This window comes from Anopheles coustani, chromosome 2 (genome assembly GCF_943734705.1).
Source record: "Anopheles coustani chromosome 2, idAnoCousDA_361_x.2, whole genome shotgun sequence".
Classification (NCBI taxonomy): Eukaryota; Metazoa; Arthropoda; class Insecta; order Diptera; family Culicidae; genus Anopheles; species Anopheles coustani.
The window spans coordinates 14,218,061-14,235,903 of NC_071289.1; the positions used below are offsets into that span (position 1 = coordinate 14,218,061).

General features: G+C 48.8%; 1 protein-coding gene across 1 annotated transcript in view; it reads right to left on the reverse strand.

Annotated features, from left to right (window-relative positions):
- LOC131263162 (protein O-mannosyl-transferase TMTC2) overlaps positions 1-17,843 on the reverse strand; it is a 129,627-nt gene that overhangs the window by 47,048 nt on the left and 64,736 nt on the right. The window contains exon 4 of the mRNA XM_058265320.1: positions 15,177-16,959. Within this exon, the coding sequence (XP_058121303.1) occupies positions 15,177-16,959 (1,783 nt within the window). The remainder of the gene's footprint in view (positions 1-15,176; positions 16,960-17,843) is intronic.

Genomic DNA, 17,843 nt, shown 5'->3' on the forward strand with positions numbered 1-17,843 from the left:
GTTCCTATTTTTCCGTGGACTCCGCCATCATCGGGACGCTGTTGCTCGGTCGGGAAAATTTATGCACCCTTCCCCCACGTCCCCACGAGGCAGCCAGGCTAGAGAATGGAGCAAGGGGAATGAGAAGTAACTGACAATACGCAACGGAGTGGGAATGGTTTGTGGTGAAAATTGCCGTAGGAAAATTTTTGCATCACTGTCAAATTCAACTCAGCACGTTGAAGCAACAGCGTTCGCCGTCGGTCGAAGGGGCCATTTCGTCTTCTGCTTTCCGCGTGCGGACTCATAATTCAAAAACAACAAACCGACCACATCGGCGGCAACTCGCCTCGCGGCAAGAAGTCCTCTCCAAACGACCCACGTTTCCATTTTGGCCCGCGGGGTGTTATTCTTCGGTGGTGCGTTTGCCGAAATCACTTCACGTCGTTGGTTCTCCGCCGGCCGAAGTCGGGGAGGGCGTGTTTTGCTTCATTTTTATGGCACCGACCCGTGTCCGGGAGCCGTTATCCATCAATATGTCTGCTGCCAGGTCGGGTGGTCGTGGCAGGTTTCAAATTCACCGGTCCACGTAGGGACGGAATGTTTATTCGATTTTTTGCTCCAAAATTTTTTTCTTCAAATGTGCTCTAACAAACTTTCGCCGCTCGTTCGATATTCCGCGCGCATCGGAAAAGTGATGATGTGGAGAATGTTGCCCTCCGGCATGCCGAAAGGTCGACTCAAGCGTTCTTCGGATGCAGGACCAGTGCTTTCGAAGGCACAGCGTCATGTGAATACCGAGCACCAGATACTTGAAAAGCATGATTTTGAAGTACGTCCATCTTCACCATCGGAGGGAGTTTTATTTGAAGCAAAAAGCATTACAGATGGCGAAGATCTTTCAGTTTTTGCCTGTCATCCGTTTAGCGTTCGAACCGGTTCGTTGTTTGATGACTCGCGCGCTCGATGTAAAATCGGCGAGGCACCTTCATTAGAATTGCTGATTGAACGGGAGCCAGGGCCCTTTCTTGCCCCTCGCCGAGGGCCAGCTGGTGCGCGTTATTGGTGAAATTGACTTTAATCAAAATTTATCGATTATAATTGGCTCGAGTCGTCCGTGCCAATGTGGAGAGGAATTTCAATAAACCGGGGGGGCTAGCGCCGTCAGAAAACCATCGAACCGGGGCGTGCTCTAATATCTCCCTGGGAAACCCAATTCGACTGCGCACCGGGCTGGGGGAAGCGGAAATTCGAGCCGAAGCGAATGAAATTTCCCGATTTAGCATCGTACCCCGCGCGACGGTGCGATTGAATTGCGCCCCGGATCCCATCGGGGTCGAAACGGGTCTGGGGACTGGCGGAACGATGGCATTTGATTATCGCATATTTTACGGAGGCTGTGGGTTGAAGTTGTTACCGGTCCTCGCGGCTGGATGGGCTGGAATTTTCATTTCTTCCGAGATCGAGGGGCGGGATGACGGATTTTCGCTCAATTTACCGATCATTTCTTGAGGAAGGAATTTTCCGACTCGCAATGGAGTGAGGGTGGTTCCCTCGGTCGGAGTCGTCCCAGATGGTAGGACTAAATTTTTATCAATGCTAATGAGGATGTTGTTCACTGGCAGCAGGCAGTGTCGTTACCGCCGGTGTCAACGCAGCTGTCATCAATGATTTGTATCTGAGGAATGTTTAATTTTTTCATGTTTTTTTTATGAAAAGCTGTTTCTACTTGAAGGAATAAATCAACCTAAAGTCACGGAATCAAGTCCGTTTGTTTGCACATTTGAGTGGATACAAATTGATTCCTGATTGAAAATGATTGAATACATTGGTGCTCTAGAGTATGAGGAAGGTTCTGGGCTTGCGCATGCAAATTAATTCTCTCTATTATCATTTTATTGGCAACGAATTTTTTTTATTTCTTGTAGCTTTATGCATATCATTTGCGTACTCGTAGCGTTTATACGGTTTTGTACCGATTCTTGGGTAGACATACACATTTTGAATCTCAGAAAGTTAGAACTCGTCCAATTAGATTTGGTTTTCTGAACAGTAGTGGAAACTTTTAAATTCCATGTTCAAGTCTTTTAGTTAAATTGAAGAGATAAGACGATTGTTCAATGCCAAAATAAGTTATGAAGAAAAAATCAAACATGCGCCATCCCTTTCGACACGGCGGCACACTAAACAACGTGTTAAATCATGTTCGATAGAGACCGGCCCGATAGAAGCATACCTAAAATTAGCTCCATAAAAGTTTAACACATTCGTTTGACGGCCCCCTTCGCACCCAACCTTGGGTTGGGTTCGGAAACTATCGGAAGAAATTATCAAAACTCTCGCTCGCTTTCACCCGTGCGATAACGGGACTAAGGAAATGGGTAAGGGCCATAGAACTGGTGACTATAAAAGTGAAGCTCACCTTAGCCATAAGTACCGGAAAAAGCACCGGAAAGGAATCCCCATTGGCGGACGGGGAAAACATTTGTGAAAACGAAGGGAAACGGAAGTCAGAGAAAGAGAGAGGGAGAGGGAGAGAGAAAAAAAATCCTCCGCTTGCCGATAACTACCCTCATAAATCATTCCACGACATTCGCTCATAATAATTCCGACAAGTTTATAACCATAAATTATTAACTACCACTGGCTAGATTGGTTCGTTTCGGTACTTTTTTCCTTGTCGTTTCCCGCGATCGTGCCTTTCCACTTCGAATCCTTTTTTCCGGGCACTTTGTGTGTAGAAAAGGTTTATAGTTTCCCTACGAGAAAGAAAAAAAACAGAGGAAAAACTCCCTAGCCCACTATATCATTGATAATATACTCCCTTGCCCCAGCGCTGCAAACGCCGCGCGGATGTTGGCGTCAATTTTCCGAACTTTCCCAGCACCCTTTGGCACGCTTGTCCAACATCGCCATTGACAGCCTAGCCATCCGTTTTTTCCCCTTTCCCCCCCGGAACCCCAGCGTGCCATTCCTTGACGAAACAAAACGGATACAACCGGTTTCGGGAAACGGAGAATAGGAAAAAAAAAACGAGGAAGCGGCTTTACCTTTTGCGAGCCTTTCGGAAGAAAAACTTTCGGGGAGCTTCGAGGTTGGAAACGGCCTGGCCGTGCGCGCGGGAAATAGCAAACGAATGAGATAATTTTCCGACTGGCTCGATAGCCTAAAGGCGAGGGAATAGACCGTGATGTAAAGCGTAGCGAAACAGAATAAAAAAACGTGTGGAAAGTTAACACAAGCTACAATTTCACAGTCGGCCACCACCGTGTGTTGGATGAGGTCTTCTTTTTCTGAGGCAAGGACGCATTGGTGTGCTTTGGAGAGCTGGAACGACATTGGGTTGATGTGGTTGATGTAAGGAAAACTTTTCCAATGCCACCCCGGTGGTAAGCCAGAGTGTGAATTGGTTTCAGCAGCGGAAGGCAGGGAAGAAAATTGGCTAGAATCGGACGGAACAAAGAAGCATCAAAAGGAAAAGCTGTGAGGGAAGTAATCTCACTTTTGAATGAAAGCAGTCGTTGACGATTGAAATATCTCCTCGAAAGAGTTTGCCCAAACTGTCACCCTGTAATACAATCGTCGACCAAGTTAATAAAACACTTGCGAAGGAAGTGGTCAAAATTGTGTGAATAACTTCTTCGGGTAAGCCCGAACGTGGGGGGGAAAACATTTCACACATGCTGAAATCGGCCCTCGAAGGCACACAAAAGGTTCCTATAAAACCCTTTCCGTAGGGTTGGGTGGACGAACCTTATCAAAAAACACTACTCCGTACGATTTCCAAACCCGACCATAAATACGAACTCAGCATCTTCTTTCTCCGTAATGTAGTCGTCTCATGGTCTTTGTAGGATTTCTGCTTTCCGGAATCCCCCACCCGTAGTCCTCCGCTTGAACCGCTGGACAAACGGGAAAGAACAGGTCACAAGGTGTAGAATTCTCCGACCGACATCCTTTCGGGCGACCGACGAAAAAAGCTCTGCCTCAAAAACAGACCGCCGTCTGTCGCCCGGTGATGTTTTTTCACACCCACCCATTTTCACCCCAAAAAGGGCGCCGGTCAAGGTGGGATCGGTGCGGTAAGGAGGGGAGGAGGGGGGAGGCCTGGGGCGGTAGCATGAAAACCACATCGATGAAAAATTACACCAAATACACTCACTCGGCAAAAGTGACCCAACTGGTGGAAAGAGATGGAAAGGATCATGAAAAAGAGAAGATATAAATTCCGTGATATGTTTACAGGTTTGGTTCCTCAGTGCGGTGGATAGGGGAATAACTTTTGCCATCGCCGGAGGCCGAATAACCGGGCCGGGGCGAGTGCACGAAAGGATGAGCACGGAAAAAAATGGTGAAAGTTGGTGAAAAAAAAGCAGCACACAAACTCCTCTCTAACCATGATATGGCTAATCGGGCCGAAGCAACGGATGCGGCCAAATGCAACGGTCCCGGGCGGGGGAGGATGGGGGGAAGAAGAAATATTTCCCGTTTCCTGATTACCTGCCCTACCGCTTCCGCTGGCACCGCAGGAAGCGAGCGTTTGCCCTCCCACCACTTCAAAGCTTAATCGAGAAGCCTTTATACGCTTCCCGGGGGTGAAATGAAGCAACTTTGATCAGACATTATTTTCACACCTCGGTTCCCAGGTACGACCGGCGTAACCGTGGCCTCGGGCCTCATGTTTTTGTGCCGAGCAAGAACCACCACCACCACCACCTCCACCAACACTCCCCCCAAGTGTAAGCTATAGCGCAGTTTCTCCGGTAAGCGTGCGGGAAATGGCCAGCAAATGGACGAGCGCTAACGAACTCGAAGGCGGCTGAATCTCCGCTCGGAAGCCAAGGGCCCAGGGAAATTCAAACCTAACACGGTGAGGGGGCAAGAGAAAGGAGTAAAATTTGTGGGCAATTGGGATCGTGGAAAATTGGAGCAAATTTTTCCGCCTCCAGTTTAGCCCGTGCCGTTTGTGTTGCAAAGCAAAAATCGTTTTCCCGGTCTTCCGCCCCGGGGCCCGGCCACCTTCCCAGCGTCTGGGGAGATTTGCTAACGCCCGGTAAATGGGCCGTTCGGGCCAACGGAGGTTATCCGTGTCCCGTAAATACTCCACTCGGTGTTGGCAGCAGTTGGATTATTTTTTCCTCTATTTTCGCCACATGTGAATCCACAAACCACCATGTGAGTTTTTCGGTGTGGCGCTTATGATTACAGTTAAGCCCAATAGTTTTGCAATCACCTAGAAACAGAACCAAGCAGTAGGGACCTTCGAATAAAGTGAAATAGAGTGATTGTTTTCTTGCTCACTGCAAATTATGGGGATTTTTTTTAACAAATAGCAAACGGTAATTTCGAACTGAACATTAAACTAGAACTGCATAAAAAACGGACTCCAAGAATAGTAAACAAACTTTTTAAAGACTGAATCGTGGCAATAAATGTTCGTTGCTTCAAGTTCGTATTGATTGAAATACTGTGAAATATAACGTTCATTATTTCCGATCAAAACTCCACCCTTATGGGTTATTGACAGCAAACCGAACACCCCCCGATCGGGGAAGAGTTTTCCATGGGAAAAGATGCGAGCGAAAAGGATCACTGAATCTACATGTTGCTCAAAATTTACAAATCAAAACATGAACCGTGCGGTCATTTGTAAAGTGAACGGGGTCGAAAGCATGCAGAATAAACCCGCTAGAGCAAGTGGCAACCGTACGGAAGGGTAGATAAATATCTTCATTTCCGGAGCGCCACGTGTCGTAGGTCGCGTTCGGTTACCTCGAAACTTGTCTTGCCCAAAAAAAAAAAAGAATAAAAATACACATCCCACTTTCCAAAACTTTGCAAAACGGGGACGAAACGGAAGCGGATTTCGGTGGTGTGCGGAGTCCACAATTTCCGGCAGAAAAATGGAAAAGTGGAGCTGCAACACACGGGTAGGGTAGTAAAAAATGAACGGTTTTCCCGGCGCAGCAGATGAACACATGGACGCACGAAACGGTCCGATACGGTGTAAATGGGTGAAATAAATCCGGAAGCGACAAACGGGTGGAGTGAAAATTGGGAAAGCTGGCAGTTCTCCGGGCCGGGGTAGATTATTTCCTGGCGCATTGCCTTGTCGGTGTACGGGTGGACAAAGTTACCTCACGTTCTGGGCAGAGCCCACTCTGGGGAAACTCCGGGAAAACTGTTTACATCCCATGCCCCATGGTTAGTTCGGGGAGAGAGAGAGTAACACTATCAGTAACAGTAGTGTCAGTCGAAAAAAGAAAGCTAATAAACGAGTTGTTTACGACTCCTTTTGGGCAGACACTTTTCGGTTTTTTTTTTCGTTTCCAACTGTTTATGGCTACTTGGTACACAAGCTCCGGCCAAAAGAATCCATGAAAACTCTCCAAAGCAATTCACCCTGATAATGGGCTGTCAATTCGTTGCCCATTTCACGTGCCTCTAGCCGGCGTGAGATCGTGGGTAAATGATTTTGATTTAGATAATTTGTACCTTTAATCAATTTGCCTCCGGTACCACTAATGAGTGGCTCGAGTGCCGTACCGGGATCGGCAAACGGGCACGCTTCCATCGTTTCTCCGCGCCGGTCGAGTTTGTTTATTAATAATCGATCGTGCCACTCGCGCCCGAGTGGGATTATGGCGAATGAAGCGGGTGATTATGTTTTAATGAATGAGTGGGCGCGCTTCGGAGCCGGCCTGAAGCCGGGAGCACCGTCTAGTCAGCGCACCGCCGGGCAAGGGGACGCGTCGGCGGGACGTGGCGCAACGACCACGTTCCGTGAATAAAGATCAATCGTCGTCGGGCGGTTGGGCGGGGTGGGGAGCCTTTTTGTGCTGCAGTGAGAGTGGCTTTATCGATTGGCATTACGCGCGATGTAGTGCCGACCGGATTAGGATCATTAGTGTGGGATTATGAATTCCATGCACGGGATAACATGTGTTCGTTCGTTGCCCCTGTTCGGCGCAAATGCCAAAGCGACCATGAGATACGGTCCAAAATCTCGCCCTAATCGTTGGAAATTTATGGCTGCTAATTGAAAACGGTTGAAATTTACTATCCAACCAGATTTATTCGTCAGTATTCGTGTGGGATTTTTTTCCCCTCCTCCCTGAGTGCAACACAATAATTGTTGTTTTCCTATAATCGTCATCCAGTGAAGTGTAAGATTAAAACTAAACAAACAAACAAAATCTTTTCCAAACAGAACCATTCTGAATTTGGTTCCATTCTACATAGTTTTCCCATTGAAAAAAAATAACAGCTACGGAGCCATAAACCGTTACGCTGTTCAAATATAATTTACTGCACAATTTCACCCCGGTCGCTTGGCAAACTGTATACTATTTCCCTCCACGAAGTAACACTGGGATCGGTTTGCCATACTTGGTAGAGCAATATGGATATCTATGTGGGATGGTTTTCCCACCGGGCTTGGAGATTCTCTTGGGATGAAAAATGTTTGCCTTTCCGGTGTGAAACAAACGGCAATAATATTTTCGATATTTTCTATCGGAAAAGTACAAACTGCACTTGAAAGGGAAACAAAACGATACGTAAAAACATCAGCACTAATATTCCTCTCTACGATAAACTGAAACTAATGTGGCGTAACTTTCCAAACAGACAAACCTTCTCCCAAGTGCCGACTTTTCCCACCCCTACCAACGGTTAATGACCACTGTTTGGCTGGCGTAGGAAAAATCGACTAATAGAATGATAATCTGTCCATTTACACTGATAATCCCCACCTCGGCCGAACTTGCCTGTTCCTTTGCCACTTTCCAGTGTTTTACTTTTTCTAATCGCTCCGAAAAACTTCCGTTTGACTATCGACACAACCGACGGCTGAAGTTGTTCCCCACGCTAATCTATACCGGGAATTGGAATCGCTTCCCTAGCACCACATCCACCACTTCCAACCGTTTGGGTGGTGGAAGTTTTCCGAATTTTCCACCTCAGGCCTACGGTGGTAGAGGGCTCGCGTTACCAACCACCTCCCTCTCACCGAAGGGGCGGTTTTCGTGGCCGTTTTTATTCGGTTTACCGGTGGTCGCACCGGTAGCACTTTTCTCCCCACCCATGTGTGTGTATGTGTGTGTTTCGAGGGGATGTGTTTCCGTTCGGCTCCCAAAAACCGACCACAGCCGGCAAAACGATTTCGATAAAATTCAAATGAGCTCATCCACCGTTCGATGAACTAATAAAAGGCATCCGACCACGGCCGTGCCGAAACCACAGGCATCCATATGTGTGCGGCTCGGTGTGTGTGTGTGTGTGTGTGTGTGTGTGTGTGTGTGTGTGTGTGTTTGTGGGCGTTTGTTGTGGCACAACGGAACTAGCGGCCTACCTTTACAACTACCAGGGACACGCTTCTGGGAAAATGGATATGTGGCGACGAGGGAATGAGCGCCTTTCGAAGTGCAACTCAGCGCAAAAGTTCGACCTTCGCTTCGGGTCATTCAATCCTGTCGCATCGATAGCAATCCTGATACTGGGAGGATGTGTGTGTGTGTGTATGTGTGAGAGGCGTTGGTGTGCTTCTGGATTCTCAGCAGGGAGCACCCGTGTGCGGCACTGCGGCAGTTGGCCGTTAGTTACACATGACCGGGTTTACGATGTGATGTTTTTTTTTTCCTCGCTTGTTCCCTTTAATGGGAATCCTTCGTTACCTAACGGAATCGATAGCCAAGATTATGCTGACCTGGTAAGGTAATGTTTTTCCTCTCTATTTTTTGCAGCAAATTGGTCGGTCATTGGTCCGATTGGAGCTATCGTTTTGCAGCTTACGGGAGGCAGTGATTCCCAAAATCACACCAGGTTTGTGCATTTAAATATTAAACTACGACAAAGCGCCCACTGATGTACCGTGTGATAGGACACTTCTGCTTTAAAATGCACCCTCCTCTCCGTGAAAACTCGTCCTCAGCGCCCTGTCGTTCACGGCTTCAGCTCACACACATCCATTTCAATCACTTGACAGCTGCTCCGGAAAGTAACATGTCAACCCGATGCCCGGAAGATCACGACGTTTCGATTCGTGGGAATGGCAGTGGATGCAACGCGAGCAAATGCATCGAGCTTCCTTCGGCAGACACAGTTCACCGCATCGACAGCGACCAACGACGACGACGACGACGACGAGTGATTTTCTCTGCGGATTAAATCCCTGCAACCTACCCCAAAGGACTCCCGTCGACCCCGGGGCACTCCGTACCAAACACATCGTACAGTTAACAGTGAACCTTGCGTTCGACTTTTGCCGATAAGGCACATACACACGCACATACAGTCGTATTTCCTCATGCTGCGAAGGTGGATGGCAATTTCTTTTTCCATCACCCACTCGCTGCTTGTGCCATTTCCCGCCCAACCGAGTGGATTATAATATTGAAAATACATTGACTGGAAAAATATGATTGCGAATTGTGTGTTGCGAAGGGCGCGAGGCAAAGAGCGGGCCAGCCAAGTGCCTTCCACCGGACGGAAAGTGCGCAAAAATGGCTGCCACATTCCGTGGCCGGGCAGGTGAGGTTTGGTGTGGAAGAAATATACCTAACCTGGAAGGAGCAAAACACATGCGGGACGACACTAACGGAACATTTACGGTGCGGCATCGTATTTGCCATCGCTTTTTGGACGAACCTTCGGGGATGAAAATTTCATTTCGCACTGAAGTGGTCGTTTTGAGGCTCTTGGCACGGCAATGGTGAAGTCCTCCGACGTGAATTTTTGCCGACACCAAAGTGAATGACGCGTAGGTTTTTTTTTCGTTCGCAGAAGGATCACTAATCTTTCGAAGGATTAAGCTCTACCGGATGCAGCTTGATGAGGAAGATGTTGCCAATCATGGAATGGAAGGTTTAATTCAAACCTTTGCTTCATCAAACGTTGCAGGCACTACAGTATTTTGATAATTTCACTCTACACCATTTCTTACTTCCGATTGATTGTGTTCGTCTGACTCTGCAAAAAGCAAATCAAATACACAACTGTCACCTGAAAGCAGCAGCTTGGCTCCTTTGATCGCTTTTGCTTCCACCCGCGGCATCATCAAGTTGTAGTAATAAATTTTATCCAGTGTTCACTTCCGCCGTTGCCAACGGCTACGGCTATCGGGCAGATGCTGCGCATCAACTGTCACGCGCCGCCTCCTGACGGGAACATAACCTGTCAAATCCATCAGCCGACGCATTGTTGCGTGGAAAGCAATCGCCATCCTTTGCCTGGTCCGGGTTTGCGTCGCGGAAGTCTCGTCTCATGGGCCAAACCCTTTTTTTCCCTCATCGTGCCAAACGCTTTGATGGGAGATGGAAATCACGCTGGACGGTGTTCCCGTGAGCGCTCCCCCGAACGTTGACAACGATGACGATGTTGACGGTCTACGGTTTCGGTTTTGGCGCTCACCGGAAAGCGACGGGACATCGATTGGGATCGTGTGGATCATGAATGCCACACACACACACACAAAAACGAGCATACGCTTCGATGGGGTGGAATGCGGTGCAGGCGTTGGCGCCCATGCTGTTAATTGATTTTCTGTCGCACGGATCGACTGTTGCGCCCGTCTGGGCACTGGCGTGTTCCACTAGGTCAACCGGAATGGAGGCATGGAGGAGGGTGTATGGCCGCAGCTAACGACGTGAAACTCATCCCATTACGTTGTCGAGATTGCGTCGAACGGTGAGGTCCAGTCGCCAGCGACAGACAGTAACACCGGACAATCCCAAGTGGAAGTGGACTTTCACTCGATTCCTAGACAAACCCATCAGCCGGCCATATTGACGCGCATCCGATGCGGGTCACTGCGGGTGTCGCCGGGATCCGGCCAAACCGGGGAACTGCGCAGGAAGCGCAGTGCATTAAATCACAGAAAGTGCGATTGTGAAATAATAATGATTGAGGTGGTTACCAACTGATTCGAGTCGGGTGTTGTTCGGGTTTTTCGTCGCTCGTTTTCGTCCGGTTGCGTTGACGAGCAACCTTTCGCACTTTCCATGTTGGATTCTGCCTTCCGGACAAACCAGACAAAGCACTTGTTGGTAGCGTGATGTGCGTTTTTCCACCGTGTTAATTTCAAACTGTCCGTGATTGCTGTAAGGGAAAATGATTTTCGGTCACGTCAGCTGTTCTTGCGTGACTTTCACTTAGTTTTTGTTTTCGTTCAAAGACGACGCTTCAACTGTTTTTCATACACATTTTTCAGCTCCGATTTTAGCAGCATGAGCAACAGTGTACTCTGCTTAATTTCTATAACTACGTTATGCTATATACTTGAGGTTGGTTCTTGCCGTACCATTTTGGGATTATTAGCGTTTATTCGTCACTTTTCCTTCGTATCACCATCTGTCGATAACATGCTGAACTGTAGAATGTCTCCGCCCAACTATGTCACCATTTTTTTGCATTGAATATACTTTGCAAGACAGTGAAATAATTTGTTTCCTCAAATCAATGCCAGTTTCCTTTTTTGACTCCTCCACTTCGCAACTAAAATGAAAACTTCAAGTTACGTGTGGAACAAGTTTGCAAGCTGTCTTGAACCCTGTAGGCCACAAAGGATCTAAACGGTGTATCATGAATTTTGTGAGATCTAAATTTGGTGTTTTATTAGGTAATGGCTTAAAACAAAGCCAATTGGAAATATAAAAATCTATTTACAAGATCATTGGGAGCAAATCGACACAGTACTTTCAATTTTGGGAGCAACTGTATGTCGTTAGGATAATGAAATTGAAATAATTAGTGTTTTAAAGTTGACTTTCAACAAAATTGTTTTTGATGTTTGCATTCTTCGACGAATTGAAACTTGCATATTTATATTAAACAACATTCGAACTTCTGCTTAAATTAAGTTAATCAGGAAGTCACACATTTTATCATATTCTATATCAGATTTTTCAAATTAATGTTTTTTTCTGTTCGTTTCCTTTTGTGTTCCTTAAATAAAACTCCTGCAATGTTCGTTGCTCTTAAAACCTATCAGTGTGTGGCCTTCGTGCATCTCTATTGCATCGGTCAAAAAAGCGGGTGCCGTTTTTCTTGACCACCGGAGAGCATTAAGCGGTTTAGCATGAAAAATGATTCGCTTGTCATTGAACCGAGAGTCGCTGCGGTTCCCGTCGGTTCCGTCTCCGGTCGGCCATCGTCGCCAGCACCGATTTCAACGTCATCATCACCACGTGCGCCCCCTCCATTGTAATGCGTCGTGTCGTCGGAGTGTTTTGTGGCCCCGTGTATTTGACACCAGCTCATAATGGTACAACATTAGCGGGCCGGTGACCCCCTCCCCCCTCTCCCCCTCAACCACCCTTCCCGGTCGGTGGCTGGAGGTCAGAAAAATGACAAATCATGTACGCCATAAGCCATCAGACACCGACCGAAATGAAGAAGACGTTTGACCGGCAATATGAAAAGCCACCGAAAGGAACGAGTGTCCACTCCCTCTCCCCACGGTGCCCCTCGGGAAAGCAAATGGGAATCGTTTTGGTGCCAAAAACGGTGAAAAAAAGCCACTCCCCCCTGCAACGGAGAAGGAAAACAAACGGAAGCAGTCGAGCTGTCGTTTATCTGTTTTGTGGCCACCATCGAGAACACCCACGAATGGTTGGTCAGTTGGTGATTTATCATTCATTTTTTCACTCCCCACGTCCTGCAGTCGCATGGTTCCTTCCTGCGTCTCCCGCGCGCGCGTATGCCATACTTGTTACTTTCCACTCCCCAATTCGGTCGGGATGCCTTTTTTTTGTTTTGCGTTGGAGGGTTGAATTTTCCGAAATATTCCAACTGGCTTACTCATGTTTCCTTTGTCGCCCACGCTGGCAGTGTGAGGCGGCGATGGGCGGGGTCGGTGGGGTTGGTGATTAATCAATTAGGCTGCCGGGGTCAGATTTATCGTTTTCATAAACTATGCAAGCGGGTGTCGGCGAGCGCACTCGCGTTCGAGGGAAACCCCCCCGGCCTGTCGATGATGGCCGCTGCGAATGATGTGTACCGTGTGATTAGCTGCCGGTTTGAGGGCACTTGATTTAAAAGGCCAGCAAAAACAGACACCAATTTTTGCTACCGTCCCGCTTACCCCGAGCAGGGTAATCAAGCTGAGTGGAAAACAACTGACCACCGCCGCCATTATCGTTAACGACATGTCCGTCTCGAGTTTCGCAGGAGGGTTGGGTGGGAGTTGATTACCCATGGGGAAGGAGGGGGGAGGGTATATAATCAGTTAAATGCGCCATCAATTAATTAGCCGGAAATGGTTACACAAAACAGACTTTTGCTGGCAAAATTGTAATCTACTTACATGAGTGGAATTAAACATATTTTCCTTATAATCACGTGGTTTACTGGTGAACAACATAATCAAAAAGCGATTTTGTACCAATTTCATCAAAAGACATACTCTTCAGCATAATCTACTGGCCAAGCCTGGTTTAAACTGAAGGCCAAATAAATCGTAGCACCTTACGGAAAAAACAGATCTTACCCTCTAGCTCTTCATTTTACTTTCACGCAAGCCCATGATTTACGCTGCACCATTACCCGGTTAAGCCTTTTCGGGTTGGCCTTTCACCGTTCGAAACCGTCTGCCACTGGAGACATACAGTCGCAGAGCGAAGATTCCCTGGAACTCAATCAATTTTCACATCCAAACCCACCTTGTGGCATTCGGAAGACGGATTTCCATTCCACGCCGGATCGCACCCCGGAAGCCGTACTGGTGCGAAAGGAAAAATACGTCCGGCTTACCCCCGAAAAACCGGGGCGGTTCGGGTGACAAAGCAGCCAGGAATCCCGGCGGGGATTTCCCTCTTACGGAGTGACTGATTCCATGCGGTTTCTCATCGGCTCGTACTTCGGTTGATGTTTTTTTTTTCTTCTTCAAAGTGTGAATTGTTCAACAGTTTCTTCGTCAAACTCGGGAGGGAATTTTCCTTATCGCACCGCAATCGCGCGAAATGCGGTTGAGTGATTCAGCAATCCAAAATTGTGGAAATCCTCCCCACACCATATGTGGTAACAGTCCATTGGGAGAACGTAAGCGTCGTTTGGTTTGATGATGGCTTCTTTAATCCGAAGGCTCTTTGATTTTTCTGCCGCAGGAAAAACAATTTATAGGAAATTCGTCGCTGAGATTTGAGTTGAACATACAGAACCGAGAAATAATAGAACCGGTTTCGTTTCACTTTCATGTGTCTAATGAATTTGCCTTCCAGATGAAAATTCAATTTACGTTTGCGCAACGTAATCTTTTTAAAGTTTACATGGAATTATGGCGGTATAACATTTTTTTCTCGCCTGTTTATTTCCTAAAAACGTTATGGCCGTATTTTATGCTCACGTCGCTGCACCAATCTCTGAGAAAAACCAGCCTTTTTCCAGTATATTCAGTATGAGCATGTAACTGTCATGACCAGCAGAAAAAAGGGAAAGCACACTAAAGCATGGGCCTCGGGATGGATGATTGTAAATTTTTTAAACCCACACAAACCTCTACCGGCCGTAAATACCCGGCGGTTGAGTGTGTACGCTTGAATCACTTTAAATTCGCGTAAAATGCTTATGTCAATGGCTTTGGCGAATGCGCATCGCTAACCGCGCGGTCGGGCGCTTGCGAGACTTCAAACGAAAACGTCCACATGGATGCCGCAGGAAGAAGTGATGGGTGACCAGTTTGATGGAGCTAAAGGGAGGGGGAGGGCAAAAAATGTGTGCCTTCGTCATCGGTCCTTGCAGATGAGACTTTCGCCTAGGGGGGGGGGTAGATAAGCAACGTGCGGGTAAAAAGGGCGTTAAATTTTATCTTTTATGTCCGCACGACGCGCGTTCGTCTTTATGTGCGACACTTAAGCTGAGTCAGAGACGGGTGAGGGGTGAGGAGAGGGAAAAACAAACCCGGGAACGCACGGGCAGCATGGGTTCAACCGTCCACTTTCAACCGGAAGGCTCAAACCTCGGCGCCAAATGGGTTTTTGTCCCAGGGAAAAAGGGAAATCCCTTTTTTCTTTTCTTTGTGGGGTGGAGGGGGGAAGGGGGAAGGGGTGGTAGGCTGGTTCCTTTCACATTCATTGCCAGGGTGTGCCATGCAATGGGGGTTTTATTCCTTTTATTTTCGGGGACGTGATTTAAGACCCAGTGTTTATTTTTTGTTGCAGTGTTTGGAATGGTGAACAGCAGAAAAAAAGGGGGTCTCTTACCTTTCGGCGGATTGACGGCAATCGCGCTGCGGAAAAGGCTTTCCTCGTCCGCCCAGTCACGATTGCGGTGCACCGTTTTCGCACTGAACGCCACCAGCAGAATTCCGACGCACACCAGCACAAGCTGCCGCCGACGGTTGGCGGCTTTGGCGCTCCGATTACGCTGACCACCGCGGCCGGCCACCGTCGGGCGTGTTTTTCCCGAAGCACCACCACCCTCACTACCGCCCGTGCTGACGATTCTGTGGTGGCGATGTTTGCTAAACCGACCACCGGAAGCACCGTTAGCACCGTTATCACTGACGATGATACGATTGCCGCTGGCGGCATTATCGTGGACACTAACCACTTCACTGCCCCGAGTGGCACACTCACCACAATCACCAACGCACACACCCCGCGCCACACCGTGCACCACGGTAGCCCACCACTTCCGCAACGAACCTCCGCCGCCGGACGCGTTCCGGCGGACGTGGTTCCGATGGATCGAATGTTGTTTGCCACCGCCAGAGGAGCCCGAGGAGGGCCGGGGGCTCGGGTGCGGCCCGATACGGCCATCGATCAGACCGCTCACGCCGAGCCCGACCAGCAGGCAGAAGCCGACGCTCGGCAGGTACAGGATCCGCTCGGCCACGACGAAGCCCACGTAGAACAGCAGATTGCTGGCGGGAAGAAAGGGCAGCGTCAGCAGCGCGACCGACATCAGCAGGGCGGCCGACGGCGAGTTTTCCGGCGTCCCGCGTGAGAGATTTTCATCCGTGGAAGCGTCCGGACTGTCGCCTCGCACCGACGAGGCGCAAGAGCTGGAGGTCGACGAGGAGGAGGAGGAGGAGGAAGAGGAGGACGACGAGGAGGTGGATGAGCAGGACGAGGACATGGAGAGGGACGGGTCGGGAAGCAACGAAAATGGGAACGGGTCCGGGGGCGGCTGCTTGTCCTGGCCGCCCGGGGGAGTGCCGGCGAGCGGCCAGTGACAGGCGAACTTCTTCGTCATCGTTCCCGGGAAGCCCTGGTTGAAGTTGATGCTGGCACTGTCGTTGTTATTGTTGCTGCCGCCTTTGCAGGAACTGGTACCGGTACCGGTGGCCCCTCCTGCTGCCGCGCCACCCGGGACCGGGCGCCAGAAATAATTGGACAGTGTCGAAGGCGAGAGTGATAAATATTTGCATGCCGGCGCGTACGCACACCCGCAGATGATGGACGACAGGGCGTTGTTGTTGTGCAGCGTCCGGCAGGGCACGGTGTGCCGCAGCCCGATGTCGTGCTTGCAGAGCGCACAGGCCGCCCCGTCCGGCTCGCCCGTCGCCAGCACCGCCGGGCCCTCCGCTCGCAGTCGGTGCAGGGTGAGTTTGCTGGCCAGCTTCCGATTGAAGCTGCTCGTGCTGGTGAGCAACGTCCCACTGCCTTTCCCAACACCACCACCACCACCGCTCGACGCGCTGGCCCGGGATTGTTGCCGCAACGCACGGCCACTGGCCCACAGGGCGTAACCGAGCAGGGCGTAGAAACAACCGGCCAGCGCCACCTTGCGGTCGAAGATGGTGCTGATGCGCGGGATCGCGTCCATGCCCCAGTCGAAGCTCAGCACGTCCGGCAGCAGCAGGAGCCGGAAGTTGACCACCGGCAGGTAGGTGAAGGTGAGGAAGCGGGTCCACAGGGAGCCACTCTTGGCCGTCGGGTTGTCCGCGCTGGAGAAGAGCGTCGCGGGCCGGGGAAGCGTGAGGCGGCAGTGCACAATTACGGCCAACGCGAGCGCCAGAACGCCGATGCTGCGGGCACGGTGCTGCAGCGGGAGGGGAAAGGACGAGATGAGTAATGAGATACTGATTAGTTTTCCGAACAAGATGATAACCCATGTTCACATGGGGGGAGTGATTGGGTGATGGTTTGGGAGGGAGGGAGTGAATTGGGAAATTTTCTGGAAATAGCCCTACATAGAGGGTTAATTTGACCTATAGCTTGCGGTATTGAACGTTGCACAAATTGCGACACTTGACACGATCGAGAAAATAGTGAAAGAAGTAACGTCATTTTAGTGTAATTCTAGGAAATTTGTTTCTTTTAACCTCCAAGCATGATGTTAATTTTATTGTTTTAGTCTTCACTTCTTCTTCATAGCCGGTAAATGTCTGCCCTTTGCATTACCATTTTTTTCCCTTTTGCGTAAGTTACCAGTTGTGTTTCCCGATTCATGACCGATGTTCTAGTCTTGTGGCTTATGAATCTTTTGGTAAGATTCATTCATACGAATATTTCACCTAAGATTCATTCATATGGATTGATGAATCATTCGGGATTCTAATCTTCAAACCTTAACAAATCCTTCAAAACCTTATCGAATCTCCATGAATCTTTCATGGATTTGTCACGAATCTCCACAATTCTTTCATGGGCCATCAAAAAAAAAAAAAAGGGTGTCCCATTTTTTACACATCAGTTTTCACCCGTTGAAGAATCATTGCGATTCATGTATCTCACATTTAAAGATTCATGAATGAAAAGGCAAAGACCCTCTCAGATTCATGGATTGGAATCTGAATTACACAACTCTTCCATGTTCTAATTAGCGCAAGCGTTTGGACATCCTGTTCTTAAAAAACAAATACTTTCTACTACTAGAACCCTTTTGACAGGTGCTTTGACTCGTCTACCGAAATAAAATGTTCA